We start from the raw sequence: 19,332 nt of genomic DNA, 5'->3' as shown, positions 1-19,332 counted from the left end.
CACGGGCACCAGCCAGCAAATCTTCACTATATCGGGTGAGGTTACAAGCGTCGAGGATTTATAACTTTTCTTATCCCAAGACGACGGCTTACATGAGGTATATATAGAGATGGAAACCCTAATAGGCGACGACAGCCCAAGCCTTCCGGCAACAGGCCTCGCTTCGCTCCGGCAGAAGTTAGCCTTTATCTTGTACATCACTGAATTTGGATCACAACTCAACACCTAGAAATCATCTGCAATGGCCCAGATGATCAACATTCGCTAGTTGAGCACTTGCATCACATGCACATGTCATCTCTGCTCTATGGTCTTTATGTTTTACTCAACTTAGCTTGTGGACTAAACACCTCTGTCCATCTCACATGAAACTTTATTAATCCACCTAAGGTTGTAACTCAATTACCAAAATCAAACTGAAACTAATCACCCTTAATGTAATGTAATTTTGTGCCAGCAACCAACCGGATCAATCTGAGCTATTTGGTGCTAGTTTCTATAAGTATACATCACATCCATTTAGGTCAAGCACCATGTTCATACCCCTCTTTATAGTATGACCAAAGGAGAAAAGTAATAGCATAAACTACTATAAGTGTCTCTCAACAAATGACACTTAGAACTAGCTTGTCCTTTGCCTGCACCATATCTTTTAAAAAATTATCTAAGGCTATCATTAGTGGCATGAAAACCGTAGGAGCCCACTTAATATGCCTCACTGTGACCTCACTAAGCAAAACTTCTACAAAACATATGTTATTAACAATGATTGTGTCATATTAATCACCAATTAGGGATCTAGATGCTTTCGCACTCCTTTTCATTTCTTATAATGATTCTTTATTTCCTATTCTTTGGCCTGGAATTTTTTTTCTTAGGGATTGGTTGAGCAATTTCTTTGTTTAATATCAATACTCTTCTTTCCATATTACTGTTCAGTTATGACGTTTGGCTTTGTGTTGAGATTTGAAGTATAGTGTTGTATTTTATATGTGAACTCATTGTTTTAATCTAGATCGCTGTAATGTCATGAATCTAGCGGTATATATTTTTTCTTTTCCGATTAATCTCATAATTTCTAGACCCTTTCATTGAATGTGGGGCTCGTTGTAACATTGTTGTATATATATAACTAGAAGCATTGCTGCGGATATCAAGATAGAATATGAATGGACTTAGACATTAACCACTGTGTACCCTTACAATTAAATCTACAAATCAAGACCAATAGTGATTATTATATTTTAATGTAAAACAAAATAACAACACGATGGATGAGTCTGACTGACTTGTTATTGATGGACAACCGTTCCAGATTGGACTTGTTAAGGAATTGCAATTTTTCTTATGAAAACGTGGAATTAGGCCCTATTTGGACTAATCTTTAGACCACTTTAGTTCTTGAGGTTCTAAAAAAAGTCTAAAATGTTGTTTAAAATTTAGACCACCTCATAGAAATCTTAGACCGCAAAAGTGAGCTAAAATGAAGTTTTAGTCATTAATTTTAGCCACTGCTAGAGAATCCCAACAGCCCCTTAACCTGTTGCTTAATTCAAAAACTATTGAACCGGTCTAAAACTAAATGAACTGATTAAGGGAAACAAAATCTTTGTTCCAAACAACAAACTGCAAAAACCTTTTCGAAGGATACATGTACCTATTACGTTGTATTAATATAATTTTACTAATAAATAACTAAAAACAAGTTATGCACCGTCTGAGTTCCGTATATCTAGATAACTCGAGGGATGGCCAAGTTTACACTAGCAGCAAAGTGGTGGATGGAGAGTGCCAATGGGGTAAGCTAGCAACAGGCCATCAGGAGGATTAGGTCGGAGTGTTGCGTCACTTGAGCGGCTGCGCCTGTGCGTGACCTACGTGAGCTTGTGCAACTACGCGTGTGGCCAGGGATGCCGCAGCGGCTGCCGCCCATTCTGTCTCCCTGTTCTTGCGCGCATGTGAGGCCTTGTTTAGATCGTAACTTTTTGCAATCTGGATACTGTAGCACGTTTCGTTTGTATTTGACAAATTTTGTCCGATCATAGACTAACTAAGCTCAAAAGATTCGTCTCGTGATTTACAATCAAACTGTGCAATTAGTTATTTTTTTTACCTATATTTAATGCTCCATGCATGAGTCTAAAAATTGATGTGATGGAGAGAGAGCGAAAAAACTTGGAATTTGGAAGTGATCTAAACAAGGCCTGAATTACGCGATACTAATTGTACTACTTGCCCGCCATGACATTCTCAGCCATCAACTATTGATTAATCCCAAATCAGTTTCTCCATTTGCTGTACGCATGACTCGTCATGGGTCCTACTAATGCTGTGTCGCTGCAGCCTATAAGAACACACATGGTTCGTTGACACGTCGCTTCATCCAACAGGCAACAGCACTACTCACTCAGTCACACTAGCTCTAGCTTAGCTAGCAGCTAGCAGCTAGCAGCTAGCAGCTCGCAGTCTCGCACTTGCCACGTCACCATCGATCCATCGAGACCGTAGCTCAGCGAGTTATTCATGGCAGGAGGCAAGCTGCAGGACAGGTCGCAGGACGAGGACGTGCGAGTGGGCGTGGACCGTTTCCCTGAGCGGCAGCCCATCGGCACGGCGGCGGACGACCTGGACCGCGACTACATCGAGCCCCCGCCGGCGCCGCTGTTCGAGACGTCGGAGCTCTCGTCGTGGTCCTTCTACCGCGCCGGCATCGCCGAGTTTGTGGCCACGTTCCTCTTCCTCTACGTGACGGTGCTGACGGTGATGGGCGTGAGCAAGTCCCCCTCCAAGTGCGGCACCGTGGGCATCCAGGGCATCGCGTGGGCGTTCGGCGGCATGATCTTCGCGCTCGTCTACTGCACCGCCGGCGTCTCGGGGGGCCACATCAACCCGGCCGTCACGTTCGGGCTCCTCCTCGCCAGGAAGCTGTCGCTGACGCGGGCGCTCTACTACGTGGTGATGCAGTGCCTGGGCGCCGTCTGCGGCGCCGGCGTCGTGAAGGCGTTGGTCGGGCGCGCGCTGTACGAGTCCGCGGGCGGCGGCGCCAACGCCGTCGGTCCCGGGTACACCAAGGGCGACGGCCTCGGCGCCGAGATCGTCGGCACGTTCGTGCTCGTGTACACCGTCTTCTCCGCCACCGACGCCAAGCGCAGCGCGAGGGACTCCCACGTCCCCGTGCTGGCCCCGCTGCCCATCGGCTTCGCCGTGTTCCTGGTGCACCTCGCCACCATCCCCATCACCGGCACCGGGATCAACCCCGCCAGGAGCCTCGGTGCCGCCATCATCTACGACAGCCCGCACGGGTGGCACGGCCACGTAAGTTTGGACATACTTATGGTGCCTATATATAGCGCCTGTTTGGCACAAGCTGTTTTTATTTTCAAACACCTCTTTTCAACACAGCTTCATGAGTGAAGCTATTTTTCTCCCCCTCTCATAAAGAGATGAGTTGGGATGAAGCTGAAAAAATTAGTTTATCCCAACTTCACCTTACACATGTGGGGCCCAATCTGCACAAAAAGACTACTGTTGCCCAAGCGCAGAGAGAGGGGGGGGGGGGGGGGAGGACGCTCGGGGGGGGGAGGGGCCGACGCCACCGAGGCATGGTCTGCCGGGGCACGGCTCGCCGAGGCGTGGCCGCCGGAGTGCGGTTCGCCAGGGACACGGCGTGCCGAAGCGCAGCTCGCTGAGTCGTGAACGGAACGCCGGAGTGCGGTTCACCGGGGTTGCGGCCTGCCGGAGGCGCAGCAGCCGGCGTCATGGCTCGCCGCGGTCTCTGCCGTCGGGTGCGTTGGCCGGGCATGGGCCGCCAGGAGGGGCGGCATCGTGGGGGGCGTGGTCCGCCAGGAGGGACGCCGCCGTGGGGGCGCGGGCCACCGGGAGATGCATTGCCGCTGGGACGCGGCCCCCGCACGGGAGGGGCACCGCCATGGTGGCTCGCGGGCACGAGGTGTGACGTTGGGTCGCTAAGGGTAGGAAGAAGACGAGATGCGAGATGCCATACTGCGGCCCGCCAAGGGCGCGGGCGCCAATGGTGCGGCTTGCGGGGGCGCGGCCGTCGGGAGCGTGGTTGCGGGGGCGCCGCCTGTCGGATGCGGGAGCCACCATGTGAGAGCGTGGGCGCGGGTGCCGTGAGGGGCGCTGCCGCTGGGGCCTTTGGCCGCCGGGAGGGCCGTGGGTCGCGGGAGGAGCGCCGTGGGGGCGCGGGTCAGTGGAGGGCCTGGGCGCGGCCGTGGTTCACCGGGGGCGCAGGGTCGGTGGAGGACCTGGGCGCGGCTCCGGATCATCGGGGGCGCAGGGCGGGGCCGTCGCCGCCGGGGGCGGGAGACGCGGTGCTGAGCCTTGGTCGGGGTCACGGGAGTGGGGAAGAAGATAAGGAGAAAGAAAACTCAAGGGCAATATGGTCATTTTATTCATTTAGTGCACCCAGTGAAGCTATTTTTGTCAAACATTTTTTCTAAAACAGCTCAGTTTAACAAAAAAAAAAAAAAACTGCTTAGCTGAGCTGTGGCAAACATAGAGTAATCAAAACTATTATCTTGTGACGACGACGATTGCAATTGCAATGCTTGCATTGGATGGTGACAGTGGATCTTCTGGGTGGGCCCGTTCGCCGGAGCGGCGCTTGCGGCGGTGTACCACCAGGTCGTCATCAGGGCCATGCCCTTCAAGTCCAGCGCTCACTACTAGTGTACCTTGTTGCTCGGCGGCATATACACGAATTCTGCTGCCACATCGGCCGCTAAATGGATCATCACTCCGAATGTATGATGTTTGTAACGAAACTTGCTCGAATGTGTGATTAGTTGTCGTTTTTACTCCTACGTGTTTGCATCCACGGAATGCGTGTCATCAATGTACAAATCAACTGTATGGCTGTGTCCCAATTGTAACAATGCTAATAAGGCCATAAAATATCAAGGCCCATTTACTATGAACATTCACCCCCAGTTGTGAACTTGTGAGTTGTGATGGACTGTGGAGTACTTGACACAATTCTATGCTATCCCTTTGCATCAGAATTCACAACGGAGGGTCCCAACCCCACCCCGAACCCCACGGTTCAGCGACAAAGTCCAAAACCCACCGGAACACAGCTGCTCTATCCGTCTAGAATAAATGCAATTCTAGGACCAGGCACATAAACCAATGTTAGGTGTAAAATTACAAAAATGTCTCTTATTTTTTATGACTATTTTAGTTTTTTTGATGTGCATGTGTGAATAGAAGTATCCAGACACTTTTTATCTTTTGTGACAGATGCCTTGTTTAGATTAAGGTTAGGAATCAGTATTTGGCACTGTAGCATTTTCGTTTGTATTTGACAATTATTATCTAATTATGGCCTAACTAGGCTCAAAAGATTCGTCTCGTAATTTACAATCAAACTGAGTAATTAGTTATTTTTTTATCTATATTTAATACTCATGTTCAAAGATTTGATGTGATGAAGAGAGAGTGAAAAAACTTACAATCTAAACAAGGCCAGAAGTAACATTTTTTGTGAAACAAATTTCTAACTCTAGGCCTTGTTTAGATCACCTCCAAATTCCAAGTTTTTTCGCTCTCTCTCTATCACATCAATTTTTAGCCACTTGCATGGAGCATTAAATGTAGGTAAAAAAAATAACTAATTGCACAGTTTAGTTGGAAATCACGAGATGAATCTTTTGAGCTTAGTTGGTCCACGATTGGACAATATTTACCAAATAAGACGAAAGCGCTACTATTCATCGGGTTACAATTTTTTTGCAATCTAAACATGGCCCTAGAGTTACAATTATTTTGGGACGGAGTGAGTACTCCGTCGCGGTAGACGGCACGAATCGCAAAGCAGGACTCCGAGGAACTGGAACCGTCGATGGCGCAAGATGCGCCTTCTGGAACCTTCTGTCCCCTCGGCCATCCCCTCGCCCAAGAAAGCCCCCAGCATTTAAACCCCAACACACTTCCGTCGCTGTCAAGGCATTTCTCGCAGCGCACCGCTAGAGTCCAAAACCAAAACCCCAATCGCAGAGAAGAGGCAGAGAGAGAGAGAGAGAGAGAGAGGGGTCCATCCATGGCTTCCGCCGTCGCTTCCGTGGAGGTCCCGCCGAAGCCCGTCTTCCTCATGGACATCCTCGCCTCACCGTCCGCCTCCGGGAAGACCGACGCCTCGGCCCGCCACGTCTTCAGCACCGGAGGCGCTCCGCCACGCTCCTCCGACGACGGCGTCAAGGACTCCACCGGCAAGGACGCCGCCGCCGACGCCGACCGCCCCCGTGAGCGCGACCTCTCCATCCCCAAGCTCTTCACCGGAGGTACCGCCTCGCGTTGGCCGTTTCCTTCCCCTTGTTTGTTACAACTTGTTTCATCGAACCTGGCTGGCGAAGCGAAAGAGGGGGCGAGAGCACTGATGATTTGGGGTTTTCTGCAGGCGTGCTGGACCTGTTCCCCGAGGCTGCGAGGCGGGACCTGCTGCTGGCGCTGGCGGAGGACGGCGGCGGCGTGGCGTCCATGACCGGCTTCTCCCCGCGCGGGTGGTGGGTCTCCAAGGAGGTTGGCGACGCGGTGCAGCTGAAGGTGGCGATGCCGGGGCTGGGGAAGGAGCACGTGAAGATTCGGGCGGAGAAGGACGTCCTGGTGATCAAGGGGGAAGGCGACGGCGACGGCGACAAGGGCTCCGCACGCTACAGCTACCGCATCGTGCTCTCCTCCCAGGCTTTCAAGATGGACCAGATAAAGGCGGAGATGACGAACGGCATGCTCAGCCTCACCGTGCCCAAGATCAAGGACGAGGAGCGCAAGGACGTGTTCGAGATCAAGATCGAGTAGGCGGGGTGGGGATCAAATGGGTCCTTCCGGGTCTCTGGTTGCAGTCCATATCGTAGTTGCAGTGCGCTAGTCATAATCTACTAGTAGTAGTAGCAGTAGTTTTGGAGCAGTCGTTTCTGTTGCAGAGCAGCAGATGCTGCGAACGAGAGTGACCTTTTGGTGGTGGTGGTGGTGTCTCGTGTCTGATCTGAGGCAGCCATGTTTACTTTTTCTGTTCGTCTTGCAAAGTTTAGTTTCCTGGATGGCGATGATCACTGATGATCTCGTGATGAACTTTCGATGGTAATGGCATCTGCAGTTAATGATCGATATCTTATATGAGCTTCCTGTTATTGTGTTCTTGTGTGTATTATTGCATCTACCATCCTTTCTCTTTATGAAGTTGTGTTTATTGTTGAATAGATCCGAAACGATGATCTTTTTGAGACGTCGTTTTGTCTAAAGCAACCCTGTAGTTTCTTGGATCGTTGATGACTTGACTGATAATCTCGTTTCAGAACTTGAGTAGTAGTGAAATAGTAGTGGTTACTGATGATCGTTGATCGGGATAAATTTCTGGTGTCTGTTCTGGTGCTCTTGTCTATTATTGCTTTTTGGCATTCTTTACGGTTTTGTTTACATCTAAAGCAACCCCCTAAATTCCTGTCCTCCCTGTCTTTCTTTTTCCTAATCCTCACCGAGCGCCGCTCTGGGCTTCTTTTGCTCGGAAACACTTGCTGTGCTTGATTCGGTTTCGCTGGAATGCAGGTTCCACTACCGCAAGCGTCAAATTTGTTTGAGTGTTTTTAATGTTTGTCGAGTGTATTCTTTTGGGTACTCGGCGAACAAAATCTTTGCCGAGTGCTGCGCTAAAAACACTCGACAAAATCAGAGGTTTGCCAAGTGTCAAGTTAAAAACACTCGGCAAAGATGGTTTGCCGAGTGTTTTTTTTTCACACAGCAAAGAAATAAAAAAAATCTAGAAAAGAAAGAGAAAAAAATAAAAAAAACTTTGCCGAGTGCCCAGATCTAGGACACTCGGCAAAGGAAAAAAAATCACTTAATTAACTGGTCCGGCCGCGCCCTCTCTCCTCCCCAGATCCGCCCGCGCCCTCTCTCCAGCGCCGCCGCGCCGCTCCCCTCCCTCCCCTCCTCCGGCGCGCCCATCCCCTCCCTCTCCGGCACGCCCCTCCCCTCCCTCTCCCCTCCCCTGCCCTTTCTCCTCCCAAGATCCACCCACGCCCTCTTTTCTCCCCAGATCCGCCCGCGCCCTCTCTCCAACGCCACCGCGCCGCTCCCCTCCCTCCCCTCCTCCGGCACGGCCCCTCCCTCCCCTCTTCCCTCTCCGGCGTGCCCCTCCCCTCCCTCTCTGCCACGGCCCCGCCCTCCCCTCTTTCCCCTCCTCCCTCTCCGGTGCCGACGCGGCCCCGTCCTCCCCTCCCTCTCCTCTTCATCTCCCCCACAGGTGGCGGTGGCCCTCCCTCTCCCTCTCCCCTGCAGGCGGCGACGCTCTCCCTCTCCCCGAGCGCGGATCTGGCCTTCCCCCACCACCGGCGAGCCGGAGCACCTCCACAACTAGCGGATCCGGTGCCCCTCCCCCTTCTTCCCCGCGATGGCGGATCTGGCCTTCCCCCACCACCGGATCCGGCGATGGCGGAGGGAGGAGCGGCGGATCCGGTGGTGGATCGAGCAACCTTCGTTGTGGTGGTCCTGGCGGTGGCTGGTTTCGTGGCGTGGCGGATCTGGCCTTCTTCCCCGGCGGCACCGGCGTGGTGGTGGTCCTGGCGCCGACGGGCTTCGTGGCGTGGCGGTGGAAAGCAAGGGTGGCGGCGGCCGGCTTGTTTTTTTTATTTTTTTTGAAAAAAGTTTGCTGAGTGCTTTTTTTTTGCACTCGGCAACGTCTTTGCTGAGTGCGCGACAAAAAAACATTCGGCAAACTAGCGTTTGCTGTCAAAACATTTACCGAGTGTCGTTTGCCGAGTGTAACACTCGACAAACCCTTTGCCGAGTGTTTTTGACGCTTCACCGAGTGCCTCTGACACTCGACAAAAAACCTGTATCCGGTAGTGTAAAACGAATATACTAGTACGTGTGATGTATGATATGTCTACGTCTACTTAATTTGCTTGATGTATGATATGTCTACGTCTACTTAATTTGCTCTCTCTACTGTATATATATGTACATCTCTGCGTCATGGAACGTGGAATTAAATGTGTATTGTGTAAGTCCTGTTCTCTATTTGTAACGTGGATTTTTTTCATGAGGTTAAACTAAACTATGTGAAATTACTGAGTCTGAATAAACCGATCTAATGTGATGCAGGCCGGCAACGTTGGTGCAGTATTCGGCAACGTTGCGTGCAGTATTCTCCGTACGTTTCGCTGAAAAAATAAGTCGAAATACTGTTCTGTCTAATTTATTGTGACAAAAAAAACACTATTTCAACTAAAAAACAAGTACGAATTACAAGAAGTAAATAGGACCTTTGTGGTTGTGTGCACTGTGCAGTGTGCAGTGTGCAGTGTGCAGTGTTTGTGGTTGTGTCTTGTGTGTGAGCCGGCGTACAAGATTCCGTTCCTCTTATCAAAGAAAAAGTTGCCCCTTCCTTTGGGAATATTTAGAGTTTTTGACCCCATGTTTCATGCCTCGTTTAGATCCGAGGTGTAAAGTTTTAGGTTGTTGCGTCAGATATTATACAGAGGATCACGTGAGGTGTTTAGATACTAATAAAAAAATAAATTACAGAATCTGCCGATAAACCGCGAGGTAAATTTATTAAGCCTAATTAATCTATTATTAGCACATACATTACTGTAGCACTTTATTGTCAAGTCATGGACTAATTAGGCTTAAAAAATTATCTCCCAAATAGTCGCCAGTCTCAGTGGCTTACTGAAAGTGCATCTAGCCCTTTAGTGGGTTTTAGATGATTGAATGATAGCGTGATTAAAGGGCTAACCCGTTTGCTAAGTGTGGACAGGTAATATGTTACTCCTTCCGTTCCTTAATATAAGCCATATAGATTTCTAAAGAAAATTCCAAAATATAGGTACGTTTCAGTTCCCACGCCGATTAGTTTGAAAACCTTCTTACCGTACATAGCATATGCCACAGCCAATCTCTTAGATTTATGAAGCAATCTGATTGGGAGAGAGAAGATGACCTGATTTTTCTTTTTTTTCTCGGTCTCACATCCTTTCCCAAGCCGTGCGATAATATTGGTGCTAAAAACTATATGGCTTATATTAAGGAACGAAGGGAGTATCTTATAGGCATTTAATGAAAGCCAAAATGATTTGTTGTTGTATAAATAATCTAGTTCAAGCACAAGACAACAATGCAAATGGAATTCATGCAAAAGCTTATTTATTGTGGGATTTTCATATACTATGTGAAAGTAAGCCTGGTAAAAATTAGTTGATGAGACATGAGGGATTGCATATGGAATGATCTCATATTTGAAGCTTGCTAAATTGAAATGAAAAAGATAACAATACAAATGAATGGATGATTCAACTCAAGATGTGACTTGATGGCTTGAGATGGTGAAGATAGCAAGGAAATGCTTTGAGGTACTAAGTAAGGGTGAAGGGCAAACGTCAGCTTGGAGGCCGAAGAACCTAGTTAGGGTGAAGAAGAAAGTACTTGTATTTAGTTGAGGTACTAATCAAGCTATGATGGTAATATTAATGTGGAGAATCAAATATATATTGGACAAAGTACTAGAAGTGACTTGATGCATTTGGAGTTGTTCATATTTGAAAGGTCCTAATGGCTAGAGGGGGGTGAATAGCCTATTAAATTTTCTACAACAACACTTAACAAACCGGTTAAACAATTATAAGGCGAAACAAGTGTTGCGCTAGCCTACTAAAAATGCAAGCCACCTACCACAATTCTAGTTTGTACAGTTTCTATCCACATAATGCCTATGGCACTACACTAAGTTAGTGTGCTCTCAAAAGCTAACTAAAGAGCCATACTAACCAAACTAACAAGCTCTCACAACTAGCTATACTAAAGAGCTTGACAACTAGTTTGCGGTAATGTACAGAGAGAGAGAGCAAGATAGTTATACCGCCATGTTAAGGAGTGAACCAATTAATCACAAGGATGAATACCACTAAAGACCAATTATCTCGGAATCAAATGATGACATAATAATTTTTTACCGAGGTTCACTTGCTTGTCGGCAAGCTAGTCCTCGTTGTGGCGATTCACTTACTTGAAGGTTCACGCGCTAATTGACATCATACGCCAAATCCTCTATAGGGTGCCGCACAACCAACACAAAATGATGATCACACAAGCCACAAGCAATCTACTAGAGTATCTTTTGACTCTTCACCGGAGAAAGGTCAAGAACCCCTCACAATCACCACGATCGGAGCCGGAGACAATCACCAACCTCCGCTCGACGATCCTCACTGCTCCAAGCTGTCTAGGTGGCGGCAACCACCAAGAGTAACAAGCGAATTCCACAACAAAATACGAACACCAAGTGCCTCTAGATGCAAACACTCAAGCAATGCACTTGGATCCACTTCCAATCTCACAAAGATGTTGAATCTATGATGGAGATGAGTGGGAGGACTTTGGCTAAGCTCATAAAGTTGCTATGTCAATGTAAATGGTTAAGAGAGTGAGCCTAAGCTGGTCATGTAGCTTAAATAGAGAGCCTCAATGAATAGAGTCGTTGGGCTTCTCACTGCACTGAACACAGGGCGACCGGACGTGCCGGTCAGATTGACCGGATGCTGGACCTTAGCGTCCGGTCGCTCGATGCACGCCACATGTCCCCTGATTCAAACGCTGATCGCCCGATCTCAACGGTCATCAGTATATTTAAGTTGTGATCGGACGCGCTGCTTCAAAGTGACCGGACGTAGGACCTCAGCGTCCGGTCGTTTCTAGTAAGCATCCAGAGAGGAAAATCACGGCCGGACATGTCCGGTCATGCTCGATCAGACACATCCAGCGTCCGGTCACTCAACGTCATCATTCATCATACTGACCGAACTTAGGCCCTAAGCGTCCGATCATTTTTCGCACCAGCGTCCGGTCATGAGACCAAAACCACGCGCTCACTGCTACCACTGATCGGACATGCCGATCCCTCCGAGACCAGCGTCCGGTCACTTACAGTGACCACGTTCACCTGTGTTTAGCCACCGGACACGTTCATTACACCCTGTGAAACCCTGTCTTTTCTATATAGGGCGCCGGTGGCACCATCGGACTGTTCGCCCTCTACAGGCGAACACTCTATCGGTGAAGTTCCTAACCCTTACTCAAACATGCCACTCACCAAGTGTATCACCTTGTGCGCATGTGTTAGCATATTTTCATAAATGTTTTCAATGGTGTTAGCACTCTACTAGATCCTAAATGCATATGCAATGAGTTAGAGCATCTAGTAGCACTTTGATAACCGTATTTCGATATGAGTTTCACTCCTCTTAATAGTACGGCTATCGATCCTAAATGTGATCATACTTACTAAGTGTCTCGATCACTAAAACAAAATTACTCCTACCACTTATACCTTTGCCTTGAGCCTTTTGTTTTTCTCTTTCTTCTTTTCAAGTCCAAACACTTGATCATCACCATGGCATCACCATCATCATGTCATGATCTTTATTTGCTTCACCACTTAGAATGTGCTACCTATCTTATGATCACTTTGATAAACTAGGTTAGCACTTAGGTTTTCATCAATTCACCAAAACCAAACTAGAGCTTTCAATATTTGATGAATGGAATCAAGTCACATGCTCAAGATGGCTATGGTCAAGTGTAAAGATCAATATCAACATGTTGGCAACCTTACTTGATGAAGATTAAAAGAGACAGTATCAATTCAAAAGAGATCAACTCAAGCGGTATAAATTCGTTTTTTTCATTTGATCTTGAGTTTGATAGGTGTGCCGTACTATTAAGAGGGATGCATCATGTTGATAGATAATTATTCATAAGTGCTCATGCCAACCCATGAGAGTTTTGAGTGTTTGAGAGACAAAAGAGCTAACTAATTTTTTGCTGGTCTGGCAATACCGACCAAACATGTCCGGTATTTGCCCAGCAATGATGAAGTTGTTGTTCTCGGGTTGGTTCGTCGAGAGTTCCGATATAAGTCGGGAGTTCCAACAGTCAGGAGTTCTGGTAATGGTTGGGAGTTTCGATGTCTCGCGCTTAAACTGACTTGGAGAGTTCACTGTCCTGGTCATACCGGACATGTCCAATATTCATACCGGACGTGTCCGGTATGGACGGACAGAGGCTAATGGCTAGTTTTCAAAAGCCTTGAGGGTCAGGAGTTTCGACGGTCGGGAGTTCCGGCATGCGTCGGGAGTTTTGACACCTCACACACTTTAACTCAGTTACCGTAGTTTTTAAATGTGCTGAGGGTCGGGAGTTCCGACGTAAGTTGGGAGTTCCGACGGTCGAAAGTTCCGGCATTCTTCGGGAGTTTCGACACCTCACAACATTACTGTAACTCAGTTACCGTTGGCGCAGTATAAGTCATACCAGACGTGTCCGGTATGGCAACGGCTATAAAACGGCTAGTTTTTCCAAGGGGGCTATAAATACCCTAAACCTCCACCTTTGGAGGCTGCTGATTCTACTGGTTGTAATACACGTTTTTGAGCCTTGATAACTCTCCCAAACCCTCTCTTAGTGAGTGTGTGATCCAAATCGCAAAATCCATTTGTGGGCTTAGAGAGAATTTGAAAAAGAGAGAAAGTCACCACTTGAGCACTTGTGCATATTGTCTATTTCATGATTTGTATTTGTTGCTCTTGGACTCTCCGGTCCTAGACGGCTAGGCGTTGCTGGAGAGCACCCGAGAGATTATGGTGTGCCTCGAAAAGTTTGTAACGGTCGATTCCGTCGCCTCGGAATCAACTAGTGGAAGGAGGAAGAGGAGTTGAAAAGGACACCGACTAGAGTGACCTTCGTGGTACCCTCTAGGACTGACCTTCACTGGATCGCTCGTAGCCCCCTCAACGGAGAGTAGGACTCGAACGAGTCCAAACTTCGATAAAACAAATATCGTGTCTCAATTCGCATTTCATTTGATATTTGTGTTGCTCTAGTTCTTGTGTAGGTTCTCTGTGTATCTTGTCATCTCTATTAGATACCTGCAGTTTGGTTGGAAGATAGAAATCGAAAGGAGCAAGTTTGGGGCTGTTCCATTGAAACCGTGTATACCGGACACGTCCGGTATTGGTTCCTATGTCAGGTTGTTTTTCAGAACACGTGTGTACCGGACACGTTCGATATATCTATTGGACACGTCCGGTATTAGAGCTCAGTGCTGAATTTATTTAATCTCTATTCTAACATAGTGTTGCAGGGTTGTAGCTTCTATATATATTCTTTATACCTTATTTACTCTGTGACTAATTTGTGAGGAATGATATTACACTTAATTTAAAGTTTTCCTTTCCTAATTATTTTCATATTTAAAGATGAAAATTTACAGAGACGTCTATTCACTCCTCCTCCGGACGCCATCTGCGGCCTGTTCGCTGGTTTGTTTCTAGACTGGTTTAGGTTAGCTGATGCTGATTTATTATGAGAGAAAAATACTATTGACTGGCTGGTTTGGGCTGGCTGAAACAAACCAGCAAACAGGCCGCTGGTCCTTTCACTTACCAACCTATCGACTTTGTAGAAACTAGGGCCATGTTTAGATTGCAAAAAATTTCAACCCGATAAATAGTAGCACTTTCGTCTTATTTGATAAATATTGTCCAATTGTGGACCAACTAAGCTCAAAAGATTCATCTCATGATTTCCAACTAAACTGTGTAATTAGTTATTTTTTTACCTACATTTAATGCTCCATACAAGCGACTAAAAATTGATGTGATAGAGAGAGAGTGAAAAAACTTGAAATTTGGAGGTGATCTAAACAAGCCATAGAGAAACCCTGGGTCCAAAACCTTTCTCGCTTCCAACCCGGTCACACCAACTGACCAGCAGCGTCTCATGCACCGCACGAATCACAAAGCAGAATCCCCCGGACCAGAAGCATCCTCCGGAGTCTTCCAATCCAACCCGGTGCTCATCCCCTCCGCTATAAAGCGCAGTGCGCAGGCGCAGCATTTAAGACCCACGCCCCCACCCCGGTACCCAACCCCACTCCCGTCGCTGTCAAGGCATCTGGGCATCACCACCCCGGTGAGGGAGGGCGAGAGAGAGACATCTTCCCATGGCTTTCGCCGTCGCCTCCAAGAGGGCCCCGCTGGCCGTGGCCGGCCTCCTCAAGAAGCTCCTCCTCGCCGCGCCGTCCGCCTCCGCCTCCGGGGCCGCGCCCGCCGCCGCAGCGCTCCGCCCAGCCCCAGCGTGCGTCGTCGCTGCCCGCCGCCTCTTCAGCACTGGCGGCGCGCCGTTCCGCCGCGACGACTTCGACAGCAGCGAGGAGTACAGCGGCGACGAGGAGGAGGAGTACAGCGGCGACGAGGATGTCGTCTACGATCGCCTCCGTTCGCGCGGCTTCTCCGTCTCCATGTTCTCCTCAGCAGGTACGCATCGTGCTGGCCGCTCCGTGCCTCCGTTTCCGCTCGTTTGATTTCAACCTCGTGAAGAAGAGGAACACGGAAGCAGATTGCTGAGGGTGTTTGCGCGATTTGGGTTTTTTTTGGCAGGCGAGCCGATGAGCCTGGGCCGGCTGCTGGCGCTGATGGAGGACGAGGCAGCGGCGGCGCCAAGGCGCGAGTGCTGGGTGTCGAAGGAGGACGCCGCCGCGGTGAAGCTGAAGGTGGCGATGCCGGGGCTGGGCAAGGAGCACGTGAAGGTGTGGGCGGACCAGGACGGCCTGATGATCGAGGGGGAGGGCGACAAGGACACCGAGTACGACGACGACGAGGAGGCCCCGGCGTGGTACGGCCGCCGCATCGAGTTCCCGGCGGACACTTTCAAGATGGACCAGATCAAGGCTGAGATGAAGCATGGGGTGCTCAAGGTCACCGTGCCCAAGATCAAGCTCGAGGAGCGCGAGAACGTGTTCCAGGTCAAGGTCGAGTAGGGAAAGGGATGGAATCAGTCAGTCCATGTCTCGTACGTAGTTCAGTAGTTGCAGTGCGCTAGAACAAATAGTTTAGTGGAGTAGTAGTTGTTGCTGATGGAGGAGGTTGCGGATTGCTAGCGAGAGGGAGACGTGTTTTTTTTGGATGGCGATGTTGTCTTGTGCCTGATGGTGTCTGAGGCAGGGCAGCCATGTTTACCTTTCAGTTCGTCATGTTCTGGTTTCATGATGGTGATGATCACTGATGATCTTGCTATGAACTTCTGATGAGTAATGGCATTCGCAGTTACCGATTGGGACCTATCTGTGTTTCTTCGTTCTTGTGTTCTTGCATTGCTCTTTGCAACTGAAACTGTGTGTGTACTTGTTTTGATCTGACTTTGGGATGGTTCGCATGTAGTAGTAGCAACTCGGTGTGTGAAATGACAATTGGTGCCTTGTCCACCTTTCTCTGTTCATGCTTTTGAGCTTCCTGGATTGGTGATGACTGAAAATCTTTTTGATGAAATTGAGACTTGTTTACCTTTCTCTGTTCATGCTTTTGAGGTTCTTGGATTGGTGATGACTGAAAAATCTTTTATGAACTTGACTACTTGAGCAACCAAGTTACTGATGATCAACATCTATATTTGGTGCCTGTCCTCCTGGGCTCCGTGCTTTGTGATGTTAATCATGTGTTTATTTATCCTTGGCTTATTCTGAACTTTGGTTGAGACATGTAGGCTGCTTTGGGTTCTCACGTCTCAAATTGGAACACGCCACAGATTGCGGCAGGGCTCGCCATGGTCATCTGCTTCTGCTTGAGATTTTGCTCTGACGAGGTTTTTTCGATGGTAATGATGATGACAAGAGAAATTACAGAGTGGGACAGTAGTTGTTTATCGGAATCTATATGCTTCATGTTCTTTTGGGTTTTGCATTGCCCATTGTTGGACTGATCGTATGGCTGGGACAGTAGTTGTTTATCGGAATCAATATGGTTCATGTTCTTTTGGGTTTTGCATTGCCCATTATTGGACTGATCTTATGGCTGAGACTTGTTCGTTGTTCCCAACTGCAACTTGGTGCTTAGCGTTAATCCACGAAGTGTCAATCCATGATCTAGGATGGAAACAGACATCGAATCTCTGGGCTTCCAGATATCCCTGCTTGAGAAATCGAAATCGAAATGTTAGAATGTGATTATCGATCTCCCATTGCGATGTAAACTACACTGGCTCATTGCTTTATAAAGTGAACCACGCACGAAATGTCAAATCGATTTGTGTTGTGGCGAAAGAATTTAGATAAGAATCTTTGATGTTGAATTTAGATAAGAATCTTTGATGTTACAGAATAGAGATCGGTACCATAATTAGACTATGATGGGACACTAATTGCCAAATAACAACGAAAGTGCTACAGTACAACAACAATAAAGCCTTTTAAGTTCCAAATAAATTGGGGTAGGCTAGAGTTGAAACCCAACAGAAGCAATCAAGATTCAGGGACGTGAATAGCTGTCTTCCAAACACTCCTATCTATGGCTAAGTCTTTGGGTATATTCCATCCTTTTAAGTCTCCTTTTATTGTCTTTACCCAAGTCAACTTTGGTCTTCCTCTATCTCTCTTCACGTTACTATCCTGGCTTAGGATTCTACTATACACCGGTGCCTCTGGAGGTCTCCGTTGCACATGTCCAAACTGAAAGGATCAAGATACCCAAGAGGGGGGGTGAATTGGGCTAATTCTAAATTTTCTTGCAATAATTAAATCCTACGGTTAGCCCAATTAACCCCTTATGCTTAGGAAAGTGTTTCTATTAAACTAACGCACAACGGATTTATAACCTATGTTCCAAACTTACTCTAGCATGGCAATTCTATAAATGTAAAGACAAGTATTGAATTGCTCAAAGTAGATGCTCAAAGTAAATGCTCAAAGTAAATAGAGAGAGAGGAACGCGGCGATGTTTTGTCGAGGTATCGGAGAGTCGCCACTCCCCACTAATCCTCGTTGGAGCATCCGCGCAAGGGTGTAGCTCCTCCTTGATCCGCGCAAGGATCAAGTGCTCTCTACAGGTTGATTCTTCAACACTCCGTCGCAGCGAATCACCCAAAACCGCTCACAACTTGAGTTGGGTCACCCACAAGCTCCACCGGGTGATCACCAAGCTTCCAATCACCACCAAGTCGTCTAGGTGATGGCGATCATCAAGAGTAACAAGCACGAATTCTCACTTGACCACGCGAAGCCTAATGAGAATGGTGGATGCATACTTTACTACTCTTGATTCACTAATGAGGCTACTCTCTTAGATTCACGAATCTCAATCACCTCACTAGGACCTTGCTCTTCTTGGCACTCACAAACGTGTTTCTCAGCTGTTGGAATGAGTAAAAGTGACTCCACACATGAGTGGAGCTTCTATTTATAAGGCAACCTAAAAAACGAACTGTTATGAGCTTCTGCAGGGTGGCCGGACGCTCCGGTCAGTTCAACCCGCACACCAGTGTTTAAGTGTTGACCGGACGCTGGTAGGGTCCGATCACCACTGACCGGACGCGTCCGATCGCATTAAACCCTCACTGGATGCTTACTGTACTCGACCGGACGCTGGATCCTCAGGGTCCGGTCAGTATTGACCGGACGCGTCCGGTCGCAGATTTGCTTCTCTGGAATCTTACTGGAGTCGATCGGACGCTGTCTCTTAGCGTCCGGTCACATGACCACTCCAGCGTCCGGTCACACCGAACGCAATCTCTTGATCAAATGAATTGACCGGACCCTGTGGCCAGCGTCCGGTCGCACCGAAGCCAGCGTCCGGTCAGCATTTGACCCTCCATTCACTTCTAACTCTCGAACATATGTGAATGAAGTTTGCTCCATAGAATCATAGGGCTGTTGTGAAGCTACCTAGTGCTAGTTTTAACAAGTGTGCACCACACCTAACTCACTAGACTCACCTAGGTCAAGCTACCCATCCATACCCCCTTTAATAGTATGGCCAAAGGAAAAACAAAGTCCTAAACTACTCTAAGTGTCACTCCAACTCCAATCGACACTTAGAACTAGTCATCTTTAACCTTGTCATCCATCCTTTGAAAACCGAAATGATTTCCATCGTAGGGGCATGTCCACCTCGATTGCCCAATCGATCTCCATTACCATGACCTAACTTAATTGCCTCTGTAAAACACACGTTAGTTATAGTAATCTTGTATTATCATTAATCACCGAAACCCAACAAGGGGCCTAGATGCTTTCAATCTCCCCCTTTTTGGTGATTGATGACAATACCACCTCGAGTATGTGAAAGAGTAAGGTTTTTGTTGCGCTTGGTTCATATAAGCTTTTGTCAATAGAAACCAAATGGTTAAGCAAACTTATATGACCCAAGCAAACACGATGTACTCAAAAGATATGAAATAAGCATGAGTACAAGTAATAAAGCTCATTTGCATCGGAGTATAAACGCGGAAGCAAAGCAAATGAGCATTACACAAGTGATATGACATAAAGGA

General features: G+C 47.9%; 3 protein-coding genes across 3 annotated transcripts; all 3 read left to right on the top strand.

Annotated features, from left to right (window-relative positions):
• Positions 1–2,520: 2,520 nt before the first annotated feature.
• Positions 2,521–4,805, top strand: LOC136527798 (aquaporin PIP1-6). Its single transcript, XM_066520644.1, has 2 exons — positions 2,521–3,315; positions 4,588–4,805. The coding sequence occupies exons 1-2, from the start codon at positions 2,524–2,526 to the stop codon at positions 4,687–4,689; spliced, it is 894 nt and encodes a 297-aa protein (XP_066376741.1). The 5' UTR covers positions 2,521–2,523; the 3' UTR covers positions 4,690–4,805.
• Positions 4,806–5,977: 1,172 nt separating this feature from the next.
• On the top strand, positions 5,978–7,136 carry LOC136529159 (26.2 kDa heat shock protein, mitochondrial-like). Its single transcript, XM_066522233.1, has 2 exons — positions 5,978–6,299; positions 6,416–7,136. The coding sequence occupies exons 1-2, from the start codon at positions 6,059–6,061 to the stop codon at positions 6,811–6,813; spliced, it is 639 nt and encodes a 212-aa protein (XP_066378330.1). The 5' UTR covers positions 5,978–6,058; the 3' UTR covers positions 6,814–7,136.
• A 7,790-nt stretch (positions 7,137–14,926) lies between these two features.
• On the top strand, positions 14,927–16,156 carry LOC136528613 (26.2 kDa heat shock protein, mitochondrial-like). Its single transcript, XM_066521572.1, has 2 exons — positions 14,927–15,326; positions 15,450–16,156. The coding sequence occupies exons 1-2, from the start codon at positions 15,014–15,016 to the stop codon at positions 15,827–15,829; spliced, it is 693 nt and encodes a 230-aa protein (XP_066377669.1). The 5' UTR covers positions 14,927–15,013; the 3' UTR covers positions 15,830–16,156.
• Positions 16,157–19,332: the final 3,176 nt, after the last annotated feature.

The sequence above is a fragment of the Miscanthus floridulus genome, chromosome 19 (assembly GCF_019320115.1).
Source record: "Miscanthus floridulus cultivar M001 chromosome 19, ASM1932011v1, whole genome shotgun sequence".
NCBI lineage: Eukaryota > Viridiplantae > Streptophyta > Magnoliopsida > Poales > Poaceae > Miscanthus > Miscanthus floridulus.
This window is presented reverse-complemented; position numbering and strand designations above follow the sequence as displayed.